Source organism: Python bivittatus, unplaced genomic scaffold (assembly GCF_059951505.1).
Source record: "Python bivittatus isolate LINGU-HERP-01145 unplaced genomic scaffold, Pbiv_v1 ctg000220_np1212, whole genome shotgun sequence".
In the NCBI taxonomy this organism is placed as follows: domain Eukaryota; kingdom Metazoa; phylum Chordata; class Lepidosauria; order Squamata; family Pythonidae; genus Python; species Python bivittatus.
Genome location: NW_028277048.1, coordinates 7,803,558 through 7,830,705, shown reverse-complemented (window position 1 = coordinate 7,830,705; position 27,148 = coordinate 7,803,558). Strand labels below are relative to the sequence as shown.

The 27,148-nt window shown below is 40.3% G+C and overlaps 1 protein-coding gene across 1 annotated transcript in view; it reads left to right on the top strand.

Moving 5' to 3' along the window:
• BCAP31 (B cell receptor associated protein 31) overlaps nucleotides 1-27,148 on the top strand; it is a 41,735-nt gene that overhangs the window by 1,179 nt on the left and 13,408 nt on the right. The window contains exons 2-6 of the mRNA XM_007420475.3: nucleotides 2,586-2,743; nucleotides 7,761-7,861; nucleotides 13,049-13,196; nucleotides 18,942-19,077; nucleotides 25,971-26,097. Coding sequence (XP_007420537.1) covers nucleotides 2,652-2,743; nucleotides 7,761-7,861; nucleotides 13,049-13,196; nucleotides 18,942-19,077; nucleotides 25,971-26,097 — 604 coding nt within the window. The 5' untranslated portion in view covers nucleotides 2,586-2,651. The remainder of the gene's footprint in view (nucleotides 1-2,585; nucleotides 2,744-7,760; nucleotides 7,862-13,048; nucleotides 13,197-18,941; nucleotides 19,078-25,970; nucleotides 26,098-27,148) is intronic.

The following is a 27,148-nucleotide window of genomic DNA, read 5'->3' as shown; positions in this document are numbered from 1 at the left end:
ATCTTGGCAGGAATGCATAACTTAACACATGAAGGGATTTTGTAGGTTTTATGTACATGCTCTTTTAAGAGCTGCAGTCCAAAGGGGATAGGGTTTGGGGGATCTAAGGGGTGAAAATTTAGCCCCTTTATCCATTTTGCCCCTAAGCCTTGTCAAAACTCAAAAAAACCCAAACTCCTTGGTCTCACTTACTTGGGGTGCTGGGAGGACCAGAAAATAGATGCTGGGGAGCATGTTGCATTCATGCTCTATAGTAATTGTAGGAGAGTTGCCATTCAGCTGAGTTCCACAACCTAGCTTTTGAAACATTATTTAAATATATTTGTGTTTCCTTTCAGTCTTGGAAGTCCATATAAGATGCCTTGTTAATAAATTAATCCAGAGCAGCCATATAATCTTTCATTTCAAAGCAAGCTATCAAATGAATAAAAGAAATATCATTAGCTCAGTGTTTCTCAACCTCAGCAACTTTAAGACTTCAACTCCCAGAATTCTCCCAGCCTGCATTAGCCTGTACGAAAATGGCAAACAAAGTATATTCTTTTTGCAAAGTTGTTACGTTTTTGTAGATAGATTTCTCTTGATGAGGCCAGTAAGAAAGGGGCCTTAGATGGGTGATGAGCATTTCTGCTAGATCCACAAGTAGGAAAAAAAAAATTAGCCCACAGAATAATGTTGTGCGACAAATGTATGATTCTGCATTGAACTCTTTGCAATGTAGTTTTGTCAGTGAGACCCTTCCTTCCTTCCTTCCTTCCTTCCTTCCTTCCTTCCTTCCTTCCTTCCTTCCTTCCTTCCTTCCTTCCTTCCTTCCTTCCTTCCTTCCTATATTTTGTTTCAATATTCATGATTATTGGTTATTCGTATTCCTAAGGTGCTCAGCTCATTGAAGACAATCTAACACAGGGTTTCTCAACCTTGGCAACTTTAAGACGTGTGGACTTCAACTCCCAGAATTCCCCAGCCAGGGAATTCTGGGAGTTAAAGTCCACACGTCTTATATTGCCATGGTTGAGAAACCCTGATCTTACACAATAAGCACAAACAGAAGATAGTTATCCTGGGGCTCAAATGTACAAACATTCTGCAGATAGTTTCCTTGGCATCTATCAAACTTCCTATCTTGTTTACATTTAAAAAGAAAATTTAACCAGTTTGGACTCCAGGTTGTCTTCTGACTGTGGAAAAATTATCCTGGCCATCTGAGGAGCAACACCATTTTTGCTTTCCTGATTCTTGAAGGATAGCATCAGTTTTAAAGCACAAACCTTACATTCATCTGATATAGGGAAAGGGTAGGATTTACCAGGTTGTAGTGCAGAAACATCTTGGAGCCCTCAGTTAATACCTGTACCTCCTCCAGACCATTAAGATTTCTCACAAACTGGCTGGCTGTTGGTGGCAGAAAGCTGTGCCCTGATAAAGACTTTCTTCAGGAGGCAGTGAGTACAATTTTGCCTTGGATCAAAAGAAGTGGCTTCCCTTCCTCCTCCACAGCTTAGGTTCATTATGGCAGAAGATTGCCTTTTCCTGAGGGTTCGTTTTTGTTTGAGTTCATAACTTGTTCTGCATGCATTCTGCTACCCCTCTAGGGAGGGCATTGTACAAAGTTGCCATTTGGTATTATTTTAACTCTTAGTGGTTATTTTAAACCTACAGCAGAAAGGCAGAGGGATTACTGTAATTCAGGGACCGGAAACTAGTTCTCCTGTGTTGCTGAGCTATATTTCCCAGGTTTCCTTTCCATTGCTGGTGCTAATGGGCTGCTGGGAGTTGTAGTTTAGCAGCATCTGGGAGCTTTTTTAACCCCTTAATTTCATCATCAGAAATTAATGTATCTGGGGTGTGCAACCATTGAAGCTGTGGAACACTGCATCTTGTCTGAATTTACCTGGGTAGGAAATGGGCAGGTTGGCCACTGGTGATTTATAGACAGAACCTGGTCTGCTAACAGATTGATCTTCACGTGGGTGCCTGGAGAGCTTGCCTGCTGAAGAGGAAAAGAGCAGTGGTGGGGGGTGGCCTTACCAGAAGCAGTGTTTGCAGCTTCTGCCCTTGATCTGAGGGGGATGTCTGAGCAGTCATCAGACTTTCTGTTTGTAACCGCATCCCTCTCTGTGGGAACTAACATGATGTAGCAATCTGTCACAGATGATTTTAGACCCTTTTTTTCATTTCCTTCTCACCCCCACATGCTTGCTGTGGAAAATTTGGAGGATTTGTACCCCATTTCTGGCTGAAAAGGGGGCTTCTGCTCTACTTTGTATGATGTAATAAAACACCCTTCTTTCCTTAGCTCTGACCTGGCTGCTAAACATGTGGAAATGAGATGATACTGTAGAGCTTGTCCTAAGGAGTTGTCAGAATACCTTGAGACTGTTATACTGTGGTGCATAAGCCTAGCTGGCCCTCCCCTCCCCTCCCCTCCCCCATAGGTTTCACCCTCACATAGGTTTGTCTGTATTTAAAACATCTCCCTCTTTCATTGACTGCTGGCACTGGTTTTCAGTTGAGCCGTTTGATTACTGGATGACACTTTGTATTGTACATTTTGTATTCTAATAGCCTTTCCCCCCTCCTTTCAGCCAAAAGTTCTGTCTAGCTGTGAATCTCAGCTTTCGTTGGAGCTGTTTCCTTCCCATACTCCCAGGATGAGTCTCCAGTGGGCAGCCGTGGCCACTTTCCTCTATGCTGAAGTCCTCCTTGTATTTCTCCTCTGCATACCCTTTATCTCTGCAACAAGGTGAGGAGCTATGAGAGTGATTGTGGGATGGTGGTGGTCCCCGACTTGGAAATATTTGTGGCTTAGGCTGCTGAGAAATGCAAAAGCCACAGAATATAGGTCAAGGCTTGGCTTCCAGAGGGAGTGATACCGAAGAAGAAACCTGGAGGACGAGTGAGAGTAATTAATACCTGTAAGCAGACAGGAGAATATATTTTTGACTATTGCCAAGAATTTGAAAGAGGCTAGGATAATCAGCCTGTATACGCTTGTGGGTTAAAGGTAAAGAGTTGCTCAATTTGTTATTAATTAATTACTTAGGTTTTAAGACTACCTGACTCAGAAAAGACTCTGGGTGGCTTACAGGTTTAAAAGAATACATAGTGCAGGTAGTCCTTGCTTACCAACTACTCATTTAGCCACCATTCGAAGTTACAACGGTGCTGAAAAAAGAGATTTAAGACTGGTCCTCAAAGTTGCAGCTGTTGCAGCGTCCTTGTGGTCATGTGATCACATTTGGGTATTTGGCATCCAGCGCACATTTATGGTGGTCACAGCGTTCTGTGGTCACATGATTGCCATTTGCAACCTTCACGGCTGGCTTCCAACAAGTCAGTGGGGAAGCCAGCAGGAGGTTGCAAATGGTGACTATGTGATGTCAAACTTAACGACTGCAGCTGGAACTGACAAACTGACATAAGTTAGGTGCAGTCATGTGATGTTTCACTTTATGACTGGGGCCCCTTAGTGACAGAGTTGCTGGTCCCAGTTGCAGCTGATAAGCGAGGACTATCTGTATTAAAAAAAGAAAACATGAACTCCTAGACAGAATTACACTAATAACCAGAATTATTTCCCTGCTTTTGTTGCTGAGCCATTTACTAAGTGGCTGAGCCTGGGGGATGGTCAAAAATAGTTGCCCCAACATGGATGTGGGACAGGGGTTTTAAAGGTCATTATTGGTGCTGCATATGCTTATGTGTGTCTCAGGAGCTGAAAATGCTGCTGGCCCGAACAATGTTGTTCACAAATGATGTAACTGTAAATATTGCCATTGGGTTACGTCTGATGGATGATATTCATCTCTTAACACAGGGTACATTAAAATTCATCTATCAGTTGGTTCAAAGTCAATATCCCCTCTTCCACTCCAATTTTTCAATATCACCATCTTCTTCCCAATTTTTAAAGTTGGCTTTCCCCATAAATTCAATTTGACATGGGAAGAAAGGTCAAATCTTTCTTTTAATTAGACATTACGTTCCATAGCTTTCTAACTGATGAAATTTTTCCAGGGATAATAGATTTTCTGTAAAGATATTCTCGGAATTGGGGAGCTCCATAGAAATTTTCTAAACAAAGAATTTATTTTCTGAAAATATTTTCCAGATATATTTCCTCTCAGAATATAAATTAATCTGGGAATAATATTCATTTTGAGAGCGTTCATCTTTCCCCAAAGGGTGAGGTTTAATGACTCCCGTCTATTGATATCTGAAGAAACCCCTCTCTATATTTTATTTCTATTACATGTTGCTGAGTTATATCCTTTGGTACACACACACCTAAATATTTAATAGATTTGGTACAAATATGGAATTGATATTCCTTAAATGAATGGGTAACCAAATTTTCACCTATTGACATCAATTCCCATTTGAACCAGTTAATAGGGTATCCTGCTATTTTGCTAAAGGTATTTATCCTTTGCATCAACACTGGGATAGTAGAAATAAAGAAAGGAATGTCATCTGCAAATAAAACCAATTTGTGTTCAACTGAGTTGTGTACTACTCTGCAGATTTCCCTTTGTCTTCTAATAGCACAAGCCAAGGGTTTCATGCAAGTATTAAAAAGCAAGGGTGAAAGTGAACATCCTTGACTAGTTCCTTTAAATAGTGGAAAAGTAGGAGAAAATATACCATTAACCTTTACTTTAGATGTGGGCGACTCATAATATCTTAATCCATTTTATAAATTCCAAAGGAAATACAAATCTATTTAATATGGCAAACATGTACTGTTTATGTATTTTGTCAAAGGCTTTTTCAGCATCTAATGATAAAATTACAAATTGATCTTTGTTTTTATTCAAGACTATTAAATCTACAACTAACTTAATGTTGTCTGCTGCTTGCCTAGTTTTTATAAACCCTGCTTGATCATTCTTAATAACAAACAATATCACTTGCTGTAATCTGTTTGGTAAAACTGCTGTTAAAATGTTTGTGTCAACATTAATCAATGAGATTGGATGATAATTAGCTCACTGAATATGATCTTTATCTGCTTTTGGTATAAGTGTAATATAAGCCTGGTTAAATGCCGGTGATAAAATTCCCTTATCAAATACCTCTTCATATACTTGGCAAAGTTTTGGCACCAAAAGATCTATACATGTTTTGTACCACTCAACAGGGAATCCATCTAATCCTGGTGTTTTACCACTTGCCATTTTTAAAATTATTTGTTTAATATCTAGCTCAGATAGTGGAGTGAATAAGAGTTGTTTATGTGTATCATCTAAATGTGGTAGGTTAATTTTATTTTTAAAAGTCTCTGCATCTTTATTCGGTATATCTTCTGGTTTACTATATAATTCTGAATAAAATTTTAAAAATTGACAATTAATATCCATTGAAGTTTTATACATTACATCTCTTTCACCTCTAATGGTTGGAATCATTGCCCTATCTTTTTGTTTTGTTTTGTTTTGCTTTAAACGACTAGCTAAGATCTTACTGAGTCTTTCACCATTCTCCCAGTATCTCTATCATAAACATGTTAGCATAAATCTATCTGCTGTGATATTATAGTAGTTAATTCATATTTCTTTTTCTGTATTTCTCTGTACAAAACTGTAGATAGGCATCTAACCATCTGTGCTCATAAATGTTTCAGTTCATCTTTCAAATTATTTTCCCTTTTATTTTTAATCTTATTTTTGTGTGATGCATAAGCAATAATTCTACTTCAACTGTATGCTTTATATGCTTCCCATTCAAAAATTCAGGCACTTGATGTTTCTGGATTCAAATCAATATATTGTAAGGTCTCTACTGGCATTTGTCGTACAAATTCTTTATCATTCAATAGGGAAACATTAAGATACCAATTTCTTGATATCTTAACTGGTTTCTGAAATACACATTTCAAAGTGGATGCACTATGATCAGATACATAACAAATATCAATGTTACATTCTTGAATTTGATGATAGTTGACGATATTAAAAAATAATCAAGCCCTAAAAAAATTCTGATGCGCATTTGAATAAAATGTATATTCTCTTTTAGTTGGATACATCAAACACTAGGGAATCTACTAAATTCAGTTCTTCCATATAAGTCTTAATTGTTTCCCTCACTAATTATTGTTTTTTCCATGCCAGAGTACTTCTATCAAACTCAGGATCCAATATTTCATTAAAATCTATTATCAGTTTATCATAAATATACTCATTCGTGTTGAAAACATTCATAAAACATAATAGGAGAATCTAAATTTGGTCCATAAACATTAACTATACTGTAGCTATTGCAGTCTGTTATTTTGGCACATAAAATTAAATAATGCCCATTTACATCAATAATAACATTGTACATTAATTGGGAAACCTTTTTGAACAAGAAAGGCCGCACCTTTAGCTTTCGTCAAAGTATCTGTGAGGTAAACCTGTTCCACCCAATCATTCATTAAGAGAGATTTATCCTGTTCTATTAGATGAGTCTCTTGTAGATATCTGCCCTTAATGGTTTTAAATATGCTAAGATTACATTTTGTTTCTTGGATTCTTGTAATCCTTTTACATTTAAACTAACTTCATAAATTTTATTTTGGCCCACTTATCAATGTTCTCCCCATACCAATTCATTTTATGACCTGTACCATTTAACAAATATCTAATAATAAACTAATAGTTTATTAATTTTATTAGATATTTGTTAAAAGACTTAAGCTGAACCTTGACAAGATAGAGTCACCATGTGTTCCTGGTTCTTGCAGTGCCACGGATTGTCCATCTTTAGTTCTGAATAGGGTTGTACACCCCCAGACATTGGTGTGCAATTTGGGGGTCTTCTGGACTCACAGTTCCTGCTCAAAGAGGAGGTGGCAGCTGTGGGCAGGAAGGTCTGTGTCCAGATCTGTCTGGTGGTCCAGTTGTGTCCTTTCCAAGACCAGGAATCTTTTCTCATAATCATGCATGCTGTAGTCACCTTCCATGTGGACTATTATGATGGTCTGTACATGAAACTGCCCTTGAAGACCACTTGGAAACTACAATGGCATAAGCAGTTATGAGCGTACCTTTGTACGCCCATGTAACACTGCTGCTGTATAAGCTGCATTTCAGTGAGTTTCCAGGTGCAATTCAAGGTGCTGATTGTCACCTCCAAAGCCCTTTGTGGCCTAGGCCCTGGCTCTCAGGGAGTATCATTGTTTCTGCCTGTTGTAGAGTGGCAGAGTGGGCATGCCCTGGGTCCCTAAGCAATGCCATCTGATGGAACCTAGAAGCTGTCCCTTCTTTTTGTGGAGTCTCCTTCTGGAATAGCACTTTACTAGAGTTTTGAATGCTTCCAACCCTGCTATCCTGAGCCTTGAAAACCTGGCTTTTTCCCACGCCCTGGGTTAATGTCTGCCTGAATGGGGTTGTATTATTTTGGCTATGATTTGTTGGTTCCCCCTGGTTATAACCATCTTTATTTTTTTTTGATTGGCTTATTTAGGTTGTGATTGTAATTTGTATCTGCCTAAAGTGTGTTGGGCAGCCTTATAAACTTAAATTATGAATAGCCACATTCTATAAGATATTGATGTTCTCACATAAAGTTTTAGAGAATTTTATCTGAGAAGAGCAAAATCTTGCTCTTTTTTTCTTGATAGTGTAATCGTCAGTATATCATGAGGTTTCAGCCATTTTTAAGTTATTTGGGAGGTAGCACCCAGTACTTAAAAACTTTGCTAACCCCTGTTGTAACATGTTTTGCTGTCTCATGGGTACATTTCCCCCCCCTTAATCTTGGATTTTTTTCTACAGGTGGCAGAAAATCTTCAAGTCCCGTTTGGTACGGCTCCTGGTGATCTACGGAAACACCTTCTTTGTCGTACTCATAATCATCCTTGTCTTGTTGTTTCTTGGTGAGTGGAAGTCTGTGTAATTGGATGGTGCTATTGACTTTACTGTTAATATCATTTATGAGGGTGTGCCCATTTGCACAGTCCTATTCAGATCCTATCAGGGACTTACGTTTCTTAGTTTACTTATTTTATTAAATTTGGAAGGCTGCCCAACTCCCAAATGACTCTGGGTGGCTTACCTAATTAAAATGAAACAAAAAGAAAAAAAGTTCTGAAAGAAGAAATGGACGTGTATTCCTGGACAAAATCATCCATAAGTTGCAAAAAAACCACCTGGAGCTCAATAAACAACATAACCCCAGGCCTGAGTGCAAGGCACGTCTTCAAGAACCTATGGAACCCTTATGGGGTGGGAGCCAAATGAGTCTCTGAAGGGATGCTGTTCCAAAGTTGATCTTGCTCCTGATTCTTTGGGCTGCTTCCAGTCCAACATTGTAATGAAAGCAGTGGGAGCAAAACTTTATTTCAGCTTTTTTCAGATTTGTTTTTAAAATGGATAATTCCTTGGTCTCAAGGCAGTTTGTAATCAAGCAAAATGCATACATTTTCTCAATGAAATGTAAAAACAAAAACCTACTAGTTAACTAGCTAAGACAGCCCTCACACCATTAATATTCAAATGCCTTGTGGAATAGCCAGATCTTAATAGCTTTCCTGAATAGATCCAGAATGATAACTGTTTGAGTATTCTCAAGCACAGTCAGTTTATGGCCTAGTCAGAATCCAGAGTTTAGCTGTAAAAGATCCTTTTTCTGATCTTGCCAGACTCTTTAAATGGCTAGACCAACATTTAATATCTGGGTTTTCTCACAGGGTAGTTGTAAAGATTTGAAAGAAAACCCCAAACCTGAAAGCATATTGTGTTCCAAAAAATACTAGAAAAATAAAGAGGCTTGGGGAAGGAAGTATCAAGGAAGGAGGAAAAACTGATCCACTGGAGAAGGAAATGGCAACATGCCCCAGGTTTCTGCCAAGAAGAACAAATGGACACTCCCAAGTGAGACAGTGTTAACGTGATGCTGGAAAATGAGCCCCCCAGGATAGGAGGTATCCAACCAGCTACTGAAGAAGAGCAGAGGGCAAGCATGAGTGAAGCTGGTGCTTATGATGTGGCTGGATTAAAGCTGAAAAGATGTCCAGCTACTGATCTGTCCAGAAGCAAAAGGAAAATTTGATGCTGCAAAGACATATGTACCATTAGTACATAGAATGTCAGATTCATGAACGAAGGCAAACTTGATGCTTTCAGTGCAGAAATGTCAAGACTGAACATTGACATTCTGGGAATCAGCAAAATGAAATGGACTAAAATGCATTGCTTCACATCAGTAAAGCATCACATCTGCTCTGGATGAGAAAAGCACAGAAGAAATGGAATAGCCTTCAAGGATCACAATCACTGCTCAATTACAGCTCCCTAAATTAGAAAATGATCTCAGATGAATCCAAGGCAATGCAATCAATAACAGTGATCAAAGTCTGTGCTCCAGCCACAGATGCAGTGGAAGTGGCAGATGAACAGTTCTGTTGCAACATCAAGTGTCAAAAGAAGACAATATACCAATTACTGGAATACTAAAGTTGGTAATGAAATAGCATTTGGAATAATAGGAACATTTGACCTGAGTTTATGAAGCAAAGCAAGAGACAGGCTAGTAAGAGTTCTGCCAAGAAAATTCAATGCTTATAGGAAGTATATTCTTCCAGTAACCTAAAAGATAACTGTACATATGGCCATCATCAGGTGGTCTGTGCTGACCACATGCTCTGCAAGCAAAGATGGACAAGCTCCACTCAGCAAAAACAAGATCTAGTGTTGGCTGTGACCCAGGTTACAAACTTCTTATAAAATACAGGTAGTCCTCATTTAACATCCACTTGTTCAGTCACTGTTCAAAGTTACAACGGCACTGAACAAGGGTACTTACAATGGGTCCTTGTAGTTGCAGCTACAGGACACTATGACTAAGCAGGATTTGCCTACTGACGGCAAGTGGGACTGCTGCAACTGCTGTTATAAGTTGGTATGGTCACATGATGTCGCACCTTATGACCATGTCGCTTAGTGATGGAGTTCCCAGTCCCAGTTACTGTTGGTGAGGACTATATGTAACGATTTTAAAAAAGCACAATCAGACCAACAAGATACAATCTCATTAGTATTCCATATGATTATGCAGTGAAGGTAAATAATAGATTTTAATGAATTAGATTTGATAAATAGAACACCTAAAGATTTCTGGACTGAAATGTATAACATCCTTAAAGATGAAGGAAACAAAAATATCCCAAATGCAAAAAGCAAAATAAGACAAAATGGCAATCTGATGATAAGTTGAGAACAGCTGAAGAAAGAAAACAAGAGGCAATAGATACAGAGAGAATTTGCCCAACTAATGCTGAGTTGCAGAGAAAGGAAAAAAGACAAAAAATTACATCTAAATCAGCAACCCAAATGAATTGAGGATAACAACTGAACGGGAAAGACAAAAGATTTATTTAAGCATATTACATAAATCAAGGGACCTCTTATGCAAAGATGGGCATGAGAAAAGACAAGGCAAAGCCCCACTAAAAAAAGACGGTAAAAAGAAAAGATTGTGTGAGTATATAGAAAACTGTACAAAAAGACCCCAAATCAATGATATACTGTATATTAAGGTTTGATCACTGAACTAGAACCAGGCAGTCTGGAAAGTGAAGTTAAAATATTGCTGTCAGTTGATTAAATACCAGCAGAATACTATTTAAAATCTTGTAAGATAATTTGTGCAGTTTCTAAGCAAGTATGGAAAACACAGCAGTGGCAAGAATCAGAAACAATCCATTTTTGTTTCAATATCAAAGAAGGAGAATGCTCAAACTACTGAACAGTTATACTTCTCTCATGTGCTAAAATAATGCTGAAAATTTTGCAGTTTGCACTTCAACAATACATGCATGCAACAAGTACTGCCAGATGTACAATGTGGATTCAGAAGAGGCAGGGCACCAGAGAGCAGATTGCTGACACCCAATGGATAATGAAAAAGCAAAGATATTTATGTTTGCTTTTGGCTTTGATTATGGATAGCCCTTGAAAACATGAGTAGATTAAGCCATTCCATCTGCCTATTGAAGAATTTATTTCATGACCAGGAAGCATTAGAATGAAATATGAATAAACTAAATGGTTCAGAATTGGAAAAGGAGTGTGCCATCTTGATTACTGTCACTTTAATTACATGCAGAATGTAACATGAGAAAATCTGGACTAGAATAAATAGAAATTGGAATTAAGATACGCTGATGCTGTTGCTTAGAAGGTTAGAAATGAGGAACACTTGAAGAATCTCTTGTTGAAGGTGAAAGAAGAAAGTGCAACACCCAGTGTGCTGGTCAGTATTAAACAGAACTCTAAGGTTATGCCAACACACAAAGGTGAAGGAAAGATTGAAGTAGTAACAGACTTTTATCTTCCTAGGCTCAAAGGTTCTCAAGGATAGTAACTAGAATGACTGAGGAGCAATAAAAATGGTTGCAAGTGTAATGTTTTGCTGGGTTTCTGTCTGTTGATTTGGCTACATGTTCCAGGACATAAATATCAGCCTAAAGGGCAATTGTATTGTGCACATTTAGCTTTGTGTTTTATAATTCCAAATTATATGCTTCAATCTACCTTCCCTCCAAAAAATCCAGATGAGCAAATATCTCCATTTATGCATGTAGACCAGGGTTCCCCAAAGTGGTCAATATCAAGGGTTGATGGGACTATCCAAGGGGTCAATAAGGGGATCAGGAAATATCTGGGGGTCATTAAATGATGGAAGATTGATTTGGGTCAATTACATTTTAGGGGTCTCTGTAGAGGTCCATGCCACTCCCTAGTCCTGAAGATGAGGTGGCAGGACATTGTTACCCAGGGTTGGGTAGTCAGCTGTCAGCAATGAGCTGAAGAGTTTGGGGACCTCTGATGTAGACCCTAGTCCTTCTAAGAAGCAGAGTGCACAGGGATCTCTCTCCGCTACTTTCTTTTCTTCATGTGCCTTGTTTGTTGGGCATAGAAACTGACTGGATTCAGAGTTTTATATCTACACATTGTATGAATCCAGCCACTATTATTTATAATTCACGATTTTTGGATTAGCTTTATGGGTGAACCAGGCTATTGTAGTTCCAATGAACTGTGGCTAATACCAAGTATGACTTAGAACAATAAATGAACCAAGTCAGTGTTGGTTGTTATATCTCTGCATCTTGAAAGCCTGGGTTTTCTGAGACTGCAGAAAATGCCATTCTCCTCTTTAGCTGGAGCTGGAATTGCCTGTGAGTGATGGAATAGGGAAGCCTAACTAGTTAATTATTTAAAGTGTTCTGGGGTGAATAGATTAGTACTAAATACTTATATGGGCTAATTTTGTTGATATATTTCTAAGACTCCTTGAAAGCTCCAAGCAGAGTGTCTTCTGGGTGGCTGGATCTTCCCTTTTTACCCTTAGAATAGGACTGGGGAATGTCTACCAGATATTGATGAACCTCAACTTTCAGCTTTGTTGAGAGATGAAGCTCTGTCACATCTGCCAAGTGACTCTTGCATTAGAGAACTAGAAGCTCTTAAGAAAAATAAAATTGCACTCAGTCTTGCAAAAGTCTGAGTGATCTATATTACTCAGAAGACCCACATCAGCGATCTGTATTAAAGTTCATTGTTCTAAATGGCTATGCGTAGGTACTTGACTCAATTCAGAATACTAACAGCAATTAAGAATAATATAATTTCATTCTTAGCTGTGATTTATAGTCAAAGAGTAATAAAAAGTGGCAACAACTGCAACTAGTTTGCCTCACTACTGAGATTGATTTCTTGGCAGCAAGGCATAGGAGCAATTATTCTGGAGTAAATGAATAGTGGTTTAGTAGCAGCAGAGCTCTGCAGTTCAGTTCTGCTGGGTAGTGTTTGTGGGATCCCCACTAGTAACTTAGGATTGTGTTTGAGATACGTCTGCTCTGCTGGTGAACAGGGCCTGTTGGGTACCCTAATTTGTGGTGTTTATATTGAATCTATTTGCCTGAGATGTTCTTAATAATAATAAAAAAAAATATATAAATTCACATGAGAAATGCTGGGCTAAGTTTCTACAAACTGGCTGGAATTTGCAAATGAATCTTATGTATACAGAGGTCTGATTGTTTCTCAATGACTTGCAGATGCCATTCGTGAGATCCGGAAATACGATGATGTGACTGAGAAAGTGAACCTGCAGAACAATCCTGGCGCTGTAGAGCATTTTCATATGAAACTCTTCCGGGCCCAGAGAAACCTGTACATTGCTGGCTTCTCATTACTGATGGCCTTGTGAGTACCAAAAATGGGCACTGTTGAAATTAATTCAGCCAATTAATTTTCCAACCTTGCATTTCCCAGATATTTGGGACCACCATTCCCCAGCCAGCATATTAGCTAGTGTCCAACATGTTAAATCAGACCCTATTGAGGGAGCTGGGTTATTTGTTTGGTGGCCATAGCAAAGCTTTTAGCAGGAAGGAATTGGAGGAGCATTGGAAATATGTGGCTACAAAACATGTTTCCAGTAACTCTACATCATATACAACAGCTGGCATCATTCCTAAGACCAGCTTCTTGTTAGTAGGATCAGAGAACCATTTTACTTAACCTGCAGTCCTCCAGATGCTGTAATACCTATCAATCTGATGGCTTGGCCATTAGTGAAGGCTGCCACAGAAACCTTATTTGGAATCCTTGTTCTTCCAGATGATGGAAAGAGGTTCGCAGGAAAGGTATCTGGTCTTAGGAATGTGCACAAAATGGAGAAAATGTTTTCTTTCAAACTCTGAACAAACCATTGCATTCTGGAAGTTCTGCTGAACCATTTTGGATTAGTTGCTGTGTGGCAGAAACAGAACCCCTGTGTGGTCCCATGTTTTGGATGAAACAAAATCTAGAGGGTCCTGGAGGAATTTTAAGGGGGAGTAGGTCAAGGCTGATGAGCATCACCCCATCTCTCTCCTTGCCTCAATAGCTGCAGCTGGTGGTGTTACTGTTGTATGTATGACATATTGTCCTGACCTGTGCTCCCCATCTTTGCTGCCTCTTCTTTCTCTTCCTCCCATCAGCTGTTGGCGATATCCCAACACGGTATATCCCACCAGCACCCCCAGTCTTCCAGGACCTTCCCTTCTCTCAGCTGCTGCCCCTATATGGCCTTTGCACCTGTTCCTTATTGCAGTGGTCTCAGCTGAATGGAACAGGCTCCCAGCCTGGCATATCCCACTAATCCATCTGCCCTCCAGGCTTCCCAGCACCTTCGCTCCCTTCTTCCTTTCAGCTGCTGCTGCTGTCTTTGCTTTTTACTATTCTTATTCCCCCAAACCACTTCTGCCAAAAACAAGTATGTTTCGGTCCGTACTCAGAACAGCCCTGTTTCTTTCTATGCATGCTTCAAAGCATCTAAAATACACATGTCTGATTTGGAATTAGACCATCTGGAACTAGTTGTTCCATGAACAGAATGTTTTGTATGTCCCTACAGGGCCTCTGTCAGTGGTGGTCTCTCTAATTTCCTTATATACAGAGCAGCCTCAACACCCGGGGTGGTCAACTCACAAGGTGCATGGAACAAATGAAAGGAGGTGTGCTATGTTTTCTAAAGTTGTCTCTCCCCAGGAACATGGAATAATGTTGCAGGATGGTGTTGTAACATTACCTTGGGTGCCAAAAGTAATACTAAAAAAAAGTACAGTACCTGATAGCAAAAAAGATTGCCTGCCCTTGTGTAAGGCAGATATCAGAATCTCCTTGGAATGCCATCAGCCTATTTCTATCGTGCTATGAGTTAACTTTACAGTTTCATAGAACATTATGGAGTAGTGCATATCCCTGTGCTAACCGTATTTATTGCAAAGAAAATCAGATTGTAAATAATTAGGGTATCTTTGCCATTAAGTTTGCTGTAAAGTTCGTCTGCAATTTTTTTTAAAAGGGGAAAGTACAAAGTCGATTTTTGTGAACGGGATGAACTGTGAACTGACTACTTTTGCGAAACGTCCTTGTGACAAGCAACATATGTTGGGTACAGAAGCCCATTGGAAGCTTAATTCCATGACCTGAGATCTCCTCTGGAATTAAGCAATTGCTTTCACACTTGGAACTGTTCTACGTGAAACTGAAATTCTCAGAGTAAATAAAACCTGTTCCAAATGCTACATTCTGGCATGAGAACTGCCCTGTCCATATGGAAGCCTGCTACCAATCATGGAAAGATATGCCTGTAATTTTAATATTATGCTATCTCCCTTAATCACTCTTTTTTGGAAGTATTACAATAACGCATTGTCCCGGTGTTGCATTTTTTTTAGGTCAGCTGAATTTCCAGACTTTAACGTTTGGATGAGGGAGACAGGCTCATCCTTTCATGTGTGCTATTTCTTTTAAATTTCTGGACGCTGAATATGACTGGCCCTTGGAAACCTGGGTGTATGCCTTCACTTGTTCTGTCTCATTTGGAGAGCCCAAGTGGTATTTGTGCAGATTTAGATGGCATAAAAAATAAACCAGTGGCAAATGCATTCATACATTTTTTTTTTTCTAGAGTTCTTCAGCATGTAGTCTTTGAAAACCTTAGGTGTAGGCACAAAAGCCTTCAGAAGTTACTACTGGATTTTTGTTTTTAGTATGATAGATCAGGAAACATTAGAAATATTACTATATTTAAAAGCAAAAGTGAATGAAATTGCCATGTTTATGTTTAATCCAGTGCTAGTTGGAATGTGGTCCCCATCATGCCATTCAAAGGCTAAGTTGGGCATTCTGTTTTATTGCAAGGTTACTTAGAGGTGGCAGAATGACAAAAATATGACTGTTGCATAACAGTAGACACCACGCCACATTGTCCTGGTAGGAGGGAGAGAGCAGATGGTAACTTCTCATGTAATCTTACCTGGAGGACATCTGCAATGAAGCCTTGCTATGTTCTGTTCACTGCTCTATTAATTGTCATACTTTGCATGAAATAGCTGTGGAAGTTGAACCATTAAGCCACAGGGTGGCAGACCAGAACCACATCTCTCTCTTCCTCCCTCCCTCCCTCCCTCCCTGAAAGAAAGGCAGGCTCCTCCACAAATTCATTAGACTTTCAAGCCAGAAGTCTGCGCTGGATCAGCCATGATATTGAATGCTTTCTCTTGATAGTAACCCTAACACTGCATTTAGGCTGCTTGGAGTACAGAATGTACCTCCCTAGGTTTGGGACTAGCCAGTTTGTAGAAATTGCTGCATTTGACAAGAAGCATTGTATAAGCGAGATTCCAAATCATCAAGAGTTTCTTCTCTACCACCCCTGTTTCAGAAAAACGACGTTTGCTATTCATGTTCTTGCCGCCTTGCTGCCTGTGATGGCAGCTGTTCATAACTCAACCGAACCAGGAAATTGTGTCTTTGCTGGCACTGTAAGTTCCCTATGTCCACTTGGGAGGTTGCCTGTCCAAATCTTGGGTTTAATTAGTAGCTGCTTTTGGCTGGGAGAGACAGTTAAGAAGGTTGGTAACAATGCCTGTGGCATGTAAATCAGCCCGAATGCAGTGTTGCATTCAAAGGGGATCTACCAGATTATGCAGTTGGGATGGAAAAATAGGAGGGAGGTGCTAGCTATGAATTTCATCTCCTTGCTGTGTTTCTGGCCAAAGGGACAGACCATTTCATCTTGACACCAGCTGTTACACTGGATGCGGTTGGAGTGTCAGGCCTCTTCAGAGCAATGATGGGGGGATAACAGGATTTTTGCCCTGATCCTGAGTTGATTCTGCCTGTTTTTTACTCTTAACCTTTTCGTGAGTCCACAGGACCATCGAAAAGCAAAAGCCTGTCCTCCCCACTCCTTTCATGGAGAGAAGCTTTTCTAAAGCCAGAATGTGTTTTGCTGCTTGCTTGTCACAGTCTGTCTTGGTTGGTGGGGCCCTCATGTGGCAGCTATTTTCATTCATTTATTCAAAACATTTGTATAGCTACCCATCTTAAAGCCAAATTCTGGGTGGCTTACAATCCAAAGATAAAGCAACAGACACAGAAACCAGTAAAACCCAAACAGAAAAACCTGGTGCCACAACCACATTTCCCTGATGGCACCCACTACATCTTCATCCAACTGTAACCTCACCCTACCTCAATACTTGGGGGAAAAGTGCTCTCCTGAAGGTTAAAAGGGTAGTGGGCCTGTCGCTCTTAAAAGGTAGGGTGTTCCATAGGGCAGGGGCTGCAGTGGAAAAGGCACGCTTCTAAGAACACACAAGATGACTGTTTAAGGGAAGGGACCTGGAGCGTGCCCCCCCGTCTGCTCTGATGGGATGGACAGATACTTTCTGGGAGAGGCTGTCCCACAGATAAATTGAATGCTGGGGGTGATTTTAATCTCATCGTCTGCAGTAATCAGCCTTCTGCACCTGGACACAATTCCCTGTAAAAGTGGAGAGAAATATGGAGGTTGCCTGTTTGTTGCTTGTGTATAATACAAGTTTCTCTCCAAGGCAGTACCGGTTGCTGGGAGTTGCCCAGAATCACTGGGGGTTGGGTGGCATATAAATTTAATACATTATTATTATTAGTTCAGACTCCCGTAGACCCAGTTCAGATCCCTACTCAGCCATAAAGCTCATCACAGTCACCATCTCCCAACATAATTTACTTTTCAGGGGTTTCGTGAGGATAAAAGGTATGGAGAGTGGCAAAAACCATGCATACCATTGTGAGTTCCTTGGAGGAAAGGCATTTTACACTGGAAGTAAATCCTGATTAAAGGAAAAGAACTATGAGAGTAATCTAACTGCTGGGAAGGTCAAAGAAGTTGCCTAATGAGTTTGGACTTGCCAAAATGGGCTTTTCAGATTCCTTGGATGAGATGCTGATCAGCAACTGTATTGATGTAAGCGAAGTGTGAATGACTGGTAGCATTGGTCTGATAGAGTTGCTCCTGCACTAGTTTGGTGCTGTCCTTTCTTAAAGTAGAGCTTTGGTTCAGACTTCCCATTGTCCTCGATGCTTGTTATTTATTCTTGGTTACCTTAGTCTGTGGATCAGGGTTAAACTGTAGTGCAGTGGGGTATTAAAAGATCTTTGCTGTTCAGCAATTGCTTCTCAGAGTTGATTGATTGGATTGGGTACAAACATATTTCTGGTTTCCACCCATAGGCATTTAAGGGAGAAGAGCTATATGTAGCTTGAGCGTAGAGCAGCTCCTTGGTCTCAAGGTTTCAATTCCTGATATCTCCAGATAGGGCTGGGAAGGGTGGAGAGTTGCTGCTGTCAGTGTAAGCGAAGGATGGTGACAGCTGAATATCATGAATCAATAGCCTGGTCCAGTGTAAGGCAAGCTTATCACAAGTTTAAGAAATATGGGCCCTAGTGGGAGTTACCTGCTTTTCTGTTCTGCTTAGTCAACAGGAATCCAATTCTCAGCAGCCTTTTTTTTGAGACTCCTGGAGCACTTGTCATCTCCTGTATTATTTAGTTTTATCCTCCATTCCCTTCCAGAAATAAGAAAACTCTTCTGTCTTATTTATATACACAATGCGCCCATTTTATTCTGAGAGTGAAGACAATGTACACTTAAAGGATACAGCACTGAATTCAGGTCTAAAATTATATGATGTTGAGCAAGGCAAGCCATATTCCTCATTTCTTGTTCTTTCAACATAGAACCTGTCTTGAGAAATGTTTCACTATTGGAAATTGGGACTCAAGGCAGCAGTTTTCCTTGCAAGTTGACCTAAGCTGAGGTTTGAATTCATGTTTTATCAGTTAGACCACTTACCCATCAGCCAGGCCCCTGTCTGTCCGGCAAAACTTGGAACAAAGGAATGGTCAACTTAGTTCCAAGCAGAATGCAAGGGGTCCAGACTATACCTTCAGACAATTCAAGCATCTATTGAGAAATGTTATTTTTATTTTGCAATCGGAAGCTAGTTCTATAACTCACATAGCAATTGTATGTTTAGGAAAAGGTTCAAAGATTGATCTGATATTATTTCTTCTCTGTTGTGTCAAGTCAGTTGGAGAGCCCCGGTTTAACCAGTTTCTTTGCCTTTACAGCCTGCTGAGACGACTGATCACCCTAATTTCTCAGCATGCTACCATCCTGGCCTCTAATGAAGCCTTCAAGAAGCAGGCCGAAGGAGCAAGCGATGCAGCCAAGAAATATATGGAGGAGAATGACAAGTTGAAGAAGGTATGGCTGTGAGGTCCTGAGAACTGAAATAGAAGAGTTCACTTGGCTTGGTTATAGACATGCTTGCTGACTACTTGAGAGTCATCAAGGACTTCTGGGTTCCCAGAGTTAAACTAGCCTACTGAAAGCACTGAAGTTCCCTGTAATGGAAGCTGAGTAAGAAACTCTTCTCTCTTATACAGGCAACATGATGTATATGTCTCTGGGCATCATCCCATCTTTTATTATTATGATCATCTCTTTATTATGTTATATTGTTATTGCTGTTTAATTTTTAATAAGATTCTACTTTTCCTCTAGGAGCAACCTAGGATGGAACACAGCACAAATCAATTTAAAAAGGAAAACAAAAGCATGTATCACAAATATATAGCTTTAATTGGGACATCAACTCAGATATTCCAAAGGACATACTACATCCCAAAGCCATAGGAAAACAGATATGTTTTTACTTGTCTAAATGCACAGCGATGAGTAGGCTGGCCCACATTTTTGCTTTCTGGAAACAGAGCTCTTGTGACTTTTCTGTCACAATGATAATCTGATGCTGTATCTGTCCCATGGACTGAATTATTCATGCTGAAACAGTGTCATGGCAGGATCTGGAGAGCCATGTTATTTCCCTTCCCTACTGGCTATCAAGAAAACTAAAGGGAAAAGCACAGCCTTTTTAGACAAGGGTGTGAAGACGTTCTCCATGTTAAAATATATGGCACAAGTATAACACAGCTGCATAGTTGTCCCTTTTTCTTTTGAGGTTGGAATCCGGTATGAGGTGGCAACTTCACAATATGTGAATATAACAAGTGTTAGAAATGTGTTTCAGTGAGTAGAGGAAGCTCAGTGAAGCATTTCCACTCATTAACCAGCTCATTATACACACCGGAAGTGTGTGTTTGGATGCTGCGCTAGAAATTATTGCTTTTAATTTTCATGTTGTTTATTGAAAGATGAGAACTGGGGAGATAGGAAAGGTTTTGATATAGAAAACATGTATACTATTTGCATAAATTATATATGAATTAAAATAAATGTAAAGGATCATATAGTACAGTTTTGGGGGTGGTTGCATGAAGTATTTTTGTTTTTCATGAACAAGAAAAATTACACACACACACACACACACACACATGCATAAGTATAAATCCATATAACCTTTGAGCAATATGGTCAGATATTTTTGGAGCTGTTTTGTTTATAATTTGGTGCTTTTCCCCTTTTTATCGTGATTAAGGATCACACTGTATCCTTAATACAGTTGCAGTACAATACACGTCAGAGACTTGCATATGACAAGCTTGTTCAGATCTAGGCAGGCTTTTGAAATATTTAGCCTCCTGTATAACTGGTAGGGAAATACTCCAGCACTATATTTCAGTGCTGAATAATCTTTTTTAAATTAGTTTTTAAAATGTATATGCATGGATTTGCCATAGTTCTCATGCCTCTGTTGCTGTTTAGGAATGGGTAGTGTGGAGTTTTTAGATCCCAGAAAGCTAAATCTGTCCCTCTGCCTGGGTGATTCTGACACTGATGGGTCGATCTCTGTGCTATCGTAAAAGTTATTTTGAGATTGTCCCTCATTTCACAAGTGTCTTGGCATGCTCTGGCTGGGAGGCGTGCTGCGCTGAGGAAGTGCAAATGTGGTGTTCCTATTGGGCAGCAAGTGGCACACTTCTGTGGATCTTGCCCTGGGGCTTCAGGGATCTGATTTATTGGTGCACTTTCTGCTTGGCATTGTAATTATATAAGGCTTTCTGTCACTCTATACACCAGGTCCCTTTTTATGGCCGTAACCTCACCATTGGGGTTAATCACTCGCTGAGGACTACTGTCCTTTTTTCTTCCAAGAATACTCTGTGGGTGATCTGACTCTATGTGACTGCTGTAGAAGCAAATGTCAAGCATGCAAAGCTCCTGGCACTGCAGTCTCTCTTCCCATGAGGACACCTAAATGGGAAAATGGGAGTATTTTTTACAAGGGTTAAAGACAGTGTTGCCTGAGCTTCTAAGAAACTAGAACCCATTTTGCTCTTTACACCACTGTACATTTTTGTAAAATCAGAAGATATCCTGGGAGGAAAAACGACTTTGTCAGTAGAAGAGAGGATGTGGTCTGCTCTCATTGGTAACAGCTTTAAGAAAATCCACTTCCTATCATCCCTTTGAATCAGAAGCTCTGGGGACTGAGCCTGGCAGAGTATGTGCCTATCAATTAGCTGTAATCTCTTTGTGGTTCTGATTCTGCTCCAATGGAAACAGAAAAGCAATGGTTGGCAGGTGGTGACTTTGCTGACTCTTTGCATCCAGGTACTAGAGTGATTCACTGGAGAGAGAAGAAGAGAGGATAGAGCTACTGTTGCCTCTGCAGCCTGGCTTTCTGACTCCTCCTTCAATTTGATTATCAAAATGCATCTTGCCCCAATTAACTACTTCATTCTTTCAGCAATCCTCTTTCTCCTGGCAGATGGCAATGGAACACATCGCAATCCACTTTTGCAAGCATGTATCCGCAGAATTGCATGGAATCACCTGTAAGACTGGTCAGTCAAGGGAAGCACCTCCTTTGCATGTCCTGTCTTCACATCCTGTTTTCCAATTGTAGTTAAGCTTTGAGGGCTGTCCCTCTCAACAAATCAGTGACTCTTCCTTTAAGGCAATTTTCCCCATAGCCATTGCTGAGAATTCTGGGAGCTGAACTCCACATATCTGGAATTTATTAAATTTTAGGGAGGGAAATGGGTAGACAAAACAGTTGAGTCCTGTTTATGCTGGGAGTTTTCTGTTTCCATGGCGAGCAGAGTGTATGGGCATGGAAACTCTTGTAAGGGTCAGAGGAGTGATGAGGATAGGCATCTTAAGGATAATTATTTCTTGAACTTTCATGCTTTACAGTAATAGTAGAGAGAGAGACAGATGAACTCTAGGTAATGAGGGCCAGTTTGGTACTTCTGTCACTTTGGTTTTTTTTACAATCTTAAATTTTAAAAAATCTTAAACTGGGCAAGTGAGGTGGTGGCCAAAAGCCTCTGCTTGCTCTTTTTCACTTGCCTAATTCTGATACCATTTTGACTTAGGGAAGCTGCTTCACTGTTCTGCTCATTCCTTAACAGAAGTGACAGCAAATCTCTATCCTTTGCAAGTAACTGCAGCCTCTTACAGAGCCTATTGCTTTATTATTGTGTAAGCTTCTGAATTATGCTGAGTCTCTGACTTGGAATATTGCTACAGCAATGAATGGTCTTCCTGATGAATACGGTACTTTGTAGCCTGTACAAAAAGGGAAAAAAAATCAAAAATCTGTTTTATGTATCAAACAAATTCAGAGGGCACCAGGCTGAGGAAAGGTTGTTGCTAAAGACAGGCTTGAAATCCAGCTGCAAAGTCTTGATACCAGCTTTTCCCCCTCTACGTGGAAAGAATAACAAGGAAACATTTGAGCTCTGCCAACCTGTGACCTTGCCCTTTCCAAATGTGTTGGGGATCACCAAGAATTGGCTGTAGCTGAGCCCCCTAAGGCAGTTGTTCCCCTGAATCTGGCATTCCTATTCCTACTTTTATAAAAATGGAAGCCTTTGCCATTTAGGATGGGCAAAAATATTAGCTTCAGACTTTAATGGAAGAATTGGTAGAATTTTGGACTGGTCTGTGTATTTTCCCCTTTATATACTCATTCTGCCTTCAGTATCTACTCAAAATCAAGTCCCCCACCCTTTTAAAGTTTCAGTACATTCAAATTGCATGTGGATAAACCTCAAGAGGGCAGCCTAGCCCTATATCTGGCTGCTGCAAGGGCATAGTCTTCAACGTGGTAGGATTTTTTATGAAGTTAATTAAAATGACATCATTAGCCGATAGCCTTGACCTCCTGGATAGCAAGAGGCTTTGAACATTGTGGCTGTAAATATGATGTAAAGATAAAGCTGTAGTTGTGAACATGGTGTAAAATAAATATGCAGATGTTGTTCAAGGTTGGTGATTATTGCAGACCGTTCTTTGTGTTTCAGATTGGCAAAGCTAGAGATAACAGCAGACGGCATTGGCTTATATCCTCTTTTGTTTCCTTTCCCTCCTGCAAATGTTGCCTTTTCTGAAACCTTCAGATAGACTTTGTGTTGCAGGGTTAAAATAGCCATTTTGGGTTCACGTAGAAGTTTACGTTGCTCTTTTCTCACTTTTGTTTTCTTCTGTTTGGCCTAGACAAAAAGGTTGTGCTCTTCTGACTATCCTTTTGAAGCTTCCCATTTGTGACTGAAGTCACTTTAGTATCCTTTGGAGCTACTTCTTGTGTTTTCTTATGCCAGACTGGTCACAAGAAGAAAGGAAGAGCTATCCCTAGACTGTCCTTCCCAAGGCCAGGAGAATGTGCTGTGGAAGAGTTGATGGGCTTGGAGACGTCTTTTGCTTGCATTGCCTGTTCTTGTTATATGGGTGTGGAGGATAGTGGTGGTTGTGGCGATGGTGTGGAGCTGAGGGATGAAAGAATCTTTGCAGTACACTGTGGTCTTGCAATATACCCAAGTACTGTGACTTGGTTGGCTCTTCTAACATAGATCCTGGTTAAGTAAAGCCCAACTCCGTATTTCCTTGAAGACTTTTTTTTACTGCCTCTTCCCCCTATATTGTAGGAAGCATTTTTTGCATGAAAAAAAATGCTATGTGTAGAAAAAAATGTTATACAAAATTCTCACAAGAGGTTCACACTCCTATGGAATGTCCTGACTCTGCTTATATCCTTTGTCCTTTATTTCCAAGAGCCTACATTCCTCCCCCTCCATTACTGATGTGCAAGTCATGGCAAATAACTGATGGATTTCAGCCAACTCTTCTTCTTCCTGCAATTTCCCCAACATACCTGACAGCCACTGAAAACCGTTCTTCCCATAGGTGTCCCAACAAAAAATGTATTGCATAAACAGATTTCATGTGGCAACCTCAAAAAAAAAATCCTCCCTCTTGTTTCGCTGCCTTAGGAGTTGCAAAAGGGTTTTCTTTTGCATAGGATAAAACTGTTAATACAAGAGCCTGTTGGATTAAACTAAAGGCCCAAATAAGGCAGCTATTTTGTACATCATTTGTAGCAGAAAGGTGGGTTACATTTATTAAATACATAATTCTTCTTCTGCCATGACCAACCAGATACTACTGGGAAACCAGCAAGCAGACAGGAGGACAACAGTCTCCCATTTGAGTTCCCCAGATTACTCTGACTTGGAAATAGTGTATAGCTATCATGATTAGTAGCCAATGCTAGCATCTTATCCATGTGCTGTCTATTTTGCGTTAATCCAAGTCAGTCTGTACAAATTACTAGCCCTTCCAGAACAACCTGCCTATCAATACAGAAACCAAGTAATCTGTGACCAGAAAAGGAAGGGGAAATACCTTTTTCAAACTGCTTGTTCCTTAGGCAAGATTTAGTTATCTTATATAAGCCTGCATGATTTCAAGAAAAGTTATGTCAGAAACTCTACTCCAGTTCCCAGTATTTTTAAGAAATACAATTCCCATCTATTTTTGAAACCTTACAAAGCCAGGGACCTAGTTTTCAGGTCAGCCTCTCTCTGGCCCATCTTCTCCTTCTGATGTCAGCTGCAACATGGCCAGGTTTCAGAGGAAGCTTCTAAGCAAAACCAGGAGACAAAGGGGTGGGAGTCCTGTTTTTCCACCTCACCTAGGCCAATGCATGCAAACATTAGAGAAGCTGCTGCACATACAGCTGAAAACTCCAAAACAACCTTCACCAACTAGATGCCCCCCAGACATGTTATGACTTCTCTGGAATATAAAGCATTCTTTCCTTCCTGTGGCATCCAACCCATTTTTTTTTTGTTCTAGAGAGTTCACCAAATGAACAATGTAAGCTTACGATTGAAGCGGAAGAGCATTTGGTGCAGAATGAGAAACTGAACTTTCAAGAAGAATGGAGAGAGTTGGATGAACCTTTTTAAAAATGTTTGAACTGAGCCTATATTTGGGGAGAGGAGGGAGCCTTTATTTTATTTATTTATATTTCAAATTTAGATACCGCCCATCTCACAATAAGTGACTCTTAAGTATAACTGAGAATGTGCACATGAAGTACTGTGATAACTTGAGTGCTTACTGAAACGAACTTTGTCAGAGTCACACCTAGAGACTAGGCACCTAAGTGCTGCTTTCCCCAAGCAATTTGCCATAAGTTCAATTATTGTCCCTCTGTACTGCCTGCAATAGCTTTTTTGGCTGAGAGTACAAAAAGATACCACATTGGTGTATATTCTTACCCTCGTGTTGCAAGACTTCTAAAGAAATCTATTCATAGCTTTCCAGAATTACTGCTTGTGCCTCTATCGTAATGATTTATCTACCTGTGGCCTCTGAGGGCATCAGCTGCATCGGAAGAGAGGTTGGCAGGAATGCTGATTCAAACAGATTGAGGGTGCAGCATTGGGTGGGGGAGGCACTGCGTTTTTTTCAGTCTGATTATAGTTGATGGAAGTAATCGCTTCTGTGTGATTTTGGGTGGGAAGGGAGTAGGATTTTGTTTAGATGTCACACTTGTTTGAAAGCATGTAATGCACATTCACTTCTATTTGAAGAATCTACAGGTAAATACACCTCTTATGTGGTGTACGTGTCTGAATTTCAATGGTGCAGTTTCTGGGGCCCTCAGAAAAAAGATGCGGGACAGCATATGAGCCTGAGGGTTGGGTAAGATTTGGCTGCTTTGAGAGAGAGACTGGGTTCCTCTGAATTCTAGGTTCTCCTGCATAAGCAAACAGCCCAAACTGTTTCAGGAAAGGTGGGGAGACTTCCCATTGGGGAGCCTGATCTCAGATGGTTGGAGCTCCATCCTCCCAACTTACTCATCCTGTGTGCTTATTCAATATCTCTTCTCCCTTTATTATCAGGAGTTGAAGCTGGCAGGGGTAGAGGTGGCTGACCTGGACATCAAAAGCATTGGGACTGAGGAGGAAAACCGAGTTCTGCAGGCTGAAGTCAAGAAGCTAAAGGATGAGCTGACTTCTACCAAAAAAGGTGGGAGGTGAAGGCTTCAGGCATTGGAGAGCTCACGTAGATCACCCTGATGCTTATATACTTTGTTTACGTGGTAGATGCCATTTTTCAGCAATTTAGAGGAAGAAGGAATAACCTGCTTGAACAGCTCTCTTGTTCTCTCTCTGTTCCCCACTCCAAATTTTGCACAGCTGGCTCTTAAGGTTGGAAGCTACTGAAGGGGTGATATAGCATCTATTTATAACTCCAGAACTTGTATACCCATGTGCTTTCCTCATGTGCAGTCCTGAACTGTCCTGTTCCTCCTCTTGGCTTTAAATAGTCCACTTGGCATCAGACTTTGGGAATAGGTGAGCCATTCCTGGAGCATTTGTTTGTACACACTTTGCTCTTCTCCGGAGTCATGCGATTAGCATTTTTTTTGTCCTGCAGGTTCTGTCCAGCTGTAAAATTAATCACCTTCTGTATTAAATAGGCCCTAAGGGCGGGGACCACTTTGTGAGATACTCCCTTCCAGCTCTTTATGGTCCTTTTTCTTTCAGCAATGTGCGTGTCCAGTGCTGGCAAGACACTGGGGCTTTTTTCACATACACTTGTCTAAAACTATATCCCAGCCTCTTTTGGAGGTAGTTTGTCCAGTTCCTTCTTCCTCTTCCCCAGCTGATCTCTGGCTTAAGCCGATGTAACTTCCTTTGTTCACACTAATCCACGCAAGGCCACGAACTCCGGCCGCTGAGCAAAAGAAGCTGAACCGTGGAACGCGGCTGAATAGGAACCTCTCCTGCAGGAACCCCTTTGGAACAAAGGGAAAGTTTGCGAGAACACAAAAGCTAGGTGGGGAGGGTGGCTTCTTTTTTGGTTCTTTGGCAAAAGAACAAAAGTAAGGGCAACTTTTCAGTGGTCAGGTGCTAAACTTGATGACAGCCTTAGCAGACTCTGCTATATCACATATGGGACTGTATCCAGGATATTCCTTTTTTTTCTAGATTTTCTTTTTGAGGGAGATGGTTTCTCTTTTCCTTAACTTATTAAAAAGTTACTAATTCTGTCATGGAGCTTATGGTAAAGATAT